This window comes from Pangasianodon hypophthalmus, chromosome 21 (genome assembly GCF_027358585.1).
Source record: "Pangasianodon hypophthalmus isolate fPanHyp1 chromosome 21, fPanHyp1.pri, whole genome shotgun sequence".
NCBI classification, from domain to species: domain Eukaryota; kingdom Metazoa; phylum Chordata; class Actinopteri; order Siluriformes; family Pangasiidae; genus Pangasianodon; species Pangasianodon hypophthalmus.
In genome coordinates, this window is record NC_069730.1 from 833,229 (window position 1) to 838,539 (window position 5,311).

Here is a 5,311-nt window from a genome sequence, read left to right on the forward strand (position 1 = left end):
GGCACGTGGGGTTGCAGTGGTGTGGGTACGGGAACACGTAATCCTTCACCTCATCGTACCAGGGCTTCACCATCTGCAGTACTGACCGGTAACTGACGACAAATAATAATAATAATAATAATCATCATTTTTTCTTGAGGTGACCTGGAGCAGGAGGACTTAACGTCACTAAGACTCACCTGCCCGTGCGGACGGAGAGATTTTGGCCGAGGTACCGGAGCAGGTATGGAGGTCCATGATCCCAGATACAGGTGGCAGCCCAGGACTCAGCTGAACGCGCCAGAGATTCATCCCACACCTGATCATACACAACACACACCTGATCATACACAACACACACCTGATCGTACACAACACACACCTGATCATACACAACAACACACCTGATCATACACAACAACACACTTGATCGTACACAACACACACCTGGTCATACATAATACACACCTGGTCATACATAATACACACCTGGTCATACACAACACACACCTGATCATACACAACAACACACCTGATCGTACACAACACACACCTGATCATACACAACAACACACCTGATCATACACAACAACACACTTGATCGTACACAACACACACCTGGTCATACATAATACACACCTGGTCATACACAACACACACCTGATCATACACAACAACACACCTGATCGTACACAACACACACCTGATCATACACAACACGCAGCGCACACCTGATCATACACAACAACACACCTGGTCATATACAACACACACCTGGTCATACACAACACACACCTGATCATACACAACACACACCTGGTCATACACAAAACACACCTGGTCATGCACAACACACACCTGGTCATACACAACACACACCTGGTCATACACAATATACACCTGGTCATACACAACACACACCTGGTCATACATAATACACACCTGATCGTACACAACACACACCTGGTCATACATAATACACACCTGGTCATACACAACACACACCTGATCATACACAACAACACACCTGATCGTACACAACACACACCTGATCATACACAACACGCAGCGCACACCTGATCATACACAACAACACACCTGGTCATATACAACACACACCTGGTCATACACAACACACACCTGATCATACACAACACACACCTGGTCATACACAAAACACACCTGGTCATGCACAACACACACCTGGTCATACACAACACACACCTGGTCATACACAATATACACCTGGTCATACACAACACACACCTGGTCATACATAATACACACCTGGTCATACACAACACACACCTGGTCATGCACAACACACACCTGGTCATACACAACACACACCTGGTCATAAACAACACACACCTGGTCACACACAACACACAGTTTATTTATTATCAGAAGTATCTGCACCTTAGCGAGGCATTAACCATTACACAGAAACACAGAAACAACATGACTGTGTAAAATTTTTCCTCTCTGATCTTCTCTCAGAAGCAACTGTTCATCAGTTCTCCATCTTCCTGAAATACACACCCTCACAAACAATACTGTTCCTTTTCGTAGCCTGTTGATACGTTCTCTAAGACTAGCATCTCTGTGCTCTGAGGTACATGGAGACGTAGCTATCCTCACTCTTCATAATGTTTAGCTAACAGAGAACTTTACAGACCACAGAACATACCAGGAAAATATAACACAACACTAATCTGAGCCAGAAAGCAAATCTTCTTATCTAATCCAGAGCTCAGGCACATAGTTTCTGCCATGTTCATTCACAAATGCTATTTCCCTTTAAAAGCAACCCATATCTAACTGAATTTTACATTCATTCCAGATTTAGAAGCGTCCTTTAAAAATATGTTTGGCCTTTTAAGGACATCTTTACTACAGTCCAAAAAAAAATCAATGCTTAATGCAATGCTTAATGTTGCCCACTAGAGGGAGCAGCCAACAAAATGGCGGCCGGCCAGACCTACATCAGTTATAGTTCGCTTATTTCAGTATTGTGGGACGGATAAATCATTTTTAAAAGTCCAAAATTTGTGAGCTTTTTTTTCTTTACACTTCCTAAATTTAAATAGTTTACTTTTCAGTAAATAAGTAAGATACTTTTACTCTATGATACTGATATTCAATAACTTATCATTCAAGTCAGTCATAAGGAAAACCAACACCCGTGCATTAACCAATCATACCCGTCCTTTCAATTTCGCGCCATAAATGATCCAATCATATCTATAGTCAGAGTTCACGCCATAGCAACCGTTACCATGGCGACCACAGGCAGCCGATTGAGGCTAGCAAATTACAACGTGAGTGTATAAAATACAAAACTACATATTTTAACTGTATAAAATAATTTATACTCCGACTTTTCTCAGTAAATACTTTCTTATAGTCACTATTATATATAATTCTAAAAGTAAGTGTTTGTTTTCTAATAATTTATATAAAGTCATTCAATAGTCGACAACAAAAATGGCGTCCAGTTCAGCAATCATCTCACTTCATCGTCCTTACTGTCCGAATAATGCGCTACGAATAATAGTTTTTAATAGTTTTAATAGTTTTTTTAGACTTCCTCAAGTAAAACAGTTAACTTTTGTTGTATCGCTGATCATTAAATCAGATTTATAACTATGCAGTCATATCAAAACCCAACAGCCATGCGTTATCCAATCACATCCCTGTTTTGGATTTGGCGCCAGAAATGAGCCAATCATATCTGTACACTGAGCTCACGCCTCAGCAACCGTTACCATGGCGACCATAGGCAGCTGGTTTAGGCTAGCAGATTACAAAATATAACAACAACAAAAAATATATATATATATTATTTTAACTGTATAATTATTAATAAGTAGAGTTTAAGAAATTTTAAAAAATAAAGTTTATTTTGGGGTCCTGATAAACCTGATAAAGAGGAGAACGCTAATATTTCTGTTTCTATAGATGCAATTGTTTATAATCACACATCAGTCATTGATTGATTGATTGATTGATTGATTGATTGATTATTCAAATTAGTAACACAAGCAAACTAACAGGAATGAGTTTTATCCCTGCAGGAAAAAAAACAATAGAAACCATCACAGAAATTCTAATGGTTTCCACTAGGAATACCATTACAAACCATCAGCTAACCATTAAAACCATTACCATTACTAGTCCTTAATGGTATCCACTAGATGTAACATGCCACCAATAGAAGGCAACAAATTACCAGTAGAGACCGACAGGGACCATTACAGCTTCCATTCAAACCAATACAATTCCCATTATAACCATTAAAACCATTACAAAAATTCTATGAGGGTTTCTATTTGTTTTTTTTCAGCAGGGATGGATTTTGGATCACTCACCATGTACTCCATGTTGGCTGCTGGAGGAAACACTCGAGCTCGCACCTGATTGTGATAATCAACGATGGCCAACATATCGCTCTGAGAAATATATCTCTTCCTCCTCGATTTTATCGCTGACACCGACACCTGATCTTCCACGTTCTCTGCAATGGTCATGTTCACGCCTGTCGGTAAATCGGTCTCGTTTTTCACCGTCCGTGCTCCCACATGGCAGGCGATGAATAAGAGAATCAGGTCGATGAGAAAGTTCCTCATGTTCTCTGGTTAATCTCCTGAAATGACACCGACAACATTAGACACAAGGGATCTGCACACTGAGGCTTAAATAAATATAATGTTGGAGCTCAGAACCCAAACAGTGAATGCAATGAATTAAAAGGTAGTAAATTATAACTAAATGCAAAGCCGGAGCAACATTAAACAGTGCTCTTACCCTTTAAATAGCTTAAAACCTGTGAGCAGCTGTAACTGATGACTCTGTCTGCTTTCTCCTGCACTTTTCACACTGCAAAAAACCTCCCACTGCTCTTTCAGCCCATTCCTGTTTATATAGTCGGGAAGCTGGCCTTAGGTGCACTCTATGTCCCTCCCTACTACCTGAATCAAGTGCACTTCAACCAACCATCCCTATTTAGAGACCATAAAGACCACCACCTAAAAGTAGTGATCCAAAATCTTATAGCATACAAAAATACTTTAGGAGGGTAAATGTTGCAAAAAAACACCAAAAAAACATGCTACCAGATTACATCCAGTTTTGTCAACTTTTATTTTAGAGGAAAGTAGCTAATGCATGCTCGAAAAGTTGCCAGATGTTTGACAGAAATGGGCTAATTTGCATAATAATTTAATCATCATGATCATTTGCGTATCAAAACATGTTACATGAAGAAGGAAGATTTCTGGAAGAAATGTAATAGAATAAAACACAATGAAGTTTTATCACAATAGAAAATAATAGATTATAACATATGTTTAATAGAAAGAAGTATGTACAAACAATTTGTAAAAATGTAAAGACTTTTACTCTGATAAATAAAAATTAAAACACTTCATGATGTGCTGTTGTAGGAAAGTTTCCTATAACAGCATGGGTCCCAGAGTGTTTTATTCCACTTATACCACAGCAATTTATCAGCAAGTAATTTTTTAAATCAACACTGGCCTTCCAATCTGCCAGCAGAATAGAAATCCACTTATCAGACATTTTCAATCAGTATAAACAAATGAATTATCGCTGCAATTCTGTTATAAGATTAGTCAGGACACTGTTGGGTTTCTGTGTGTAGAGTATCATGAGTCAGGGGCGAGAGAGAAAGGGGAGAAGTGTGAGCCCTCTGCTGGGCAAATAATTCACACCTCTCCACAATAACACTGGTACAGAGATAAAACAGACAGCACAACTAAAGCTTTTTTGACAGTAAAACACTGTATACAACTGCCACAATAAAATTATAACATTTAAACTTAGTAGGCAAGGTAAAAAAAAAAAAACAGAAAAAAAGAAGAAAAACTGCAAATTCTTAAAGGCCTGTGTGTCTATTTTCATATGTGCCATTAGCCACTATTGTGGAGTGTGATATCACAAATAAATTCAATGCTGAACACGGGCACGTCCAAAAAGATTGTAAATTCCTCTTTTTGTCCTCTGGTAAAAACATTTTATCCAAAAATGACAGAAAAAATGCAGCTTGTCATGTTACTGTGAAACCACAAAACGTAAACGCCTCTGTCCTGGAGACTTTCCCGTGTCAAATCATTAACATAAAATTTACAGCTTTACTTCTGACTGTTACAAACTGCTGACACTGGAGACTCCTTCCATAAATGTTAAATAAACGTCTCCTTACAGAAGACTTCACCATATCAACACTGTGAATGAGCTGTTACTATAGAAACGATAATGTTTTAGAACGAGAGCGTTAATATAATAAACCTATGATTTGCAGCTGCGCTAC

The 5,311-nt window shown here is 38.6% G+C and overlaps 1 protein-coding gene across 1 annotated transcript in view; it reads right to left on the reverse strand.

Annotated features, from left to right (window-relative positions):
- pi15b (peptidase inhibitor 15b) overlaps nt 1-3,870 on the reverse strand; it is a 5,548-nt gene extending 1,678 nt beyond the window's left edge. The window contains exons 1-4 of the mRNA XM_026941360.3: nt 3,787-3,870; nt 3,351-3,625; nt 180-298; nt 1-92 (exon numbers count right to left, since the gene is read on the reverse strand). The exon at nt 1-92 is cut by the window's left edge and continues 41 nt beyond it. Coding sequence (XP_026797161.2) covers nt 1-92; nt 180-298; nt 3,351-3,608 — 469 coding nt within the window. The 5' untranslated portion in view covers nt 3,609-3,625; nt 3,787-3,870. The remainder of the gene's footprint in view (nt 93-179; nt 299-3,350; nt 3,626-3,786) is intronic.
- Between the last annotated feature and the right edge of the window lie 1,441 nt (nt 3,871-5,311).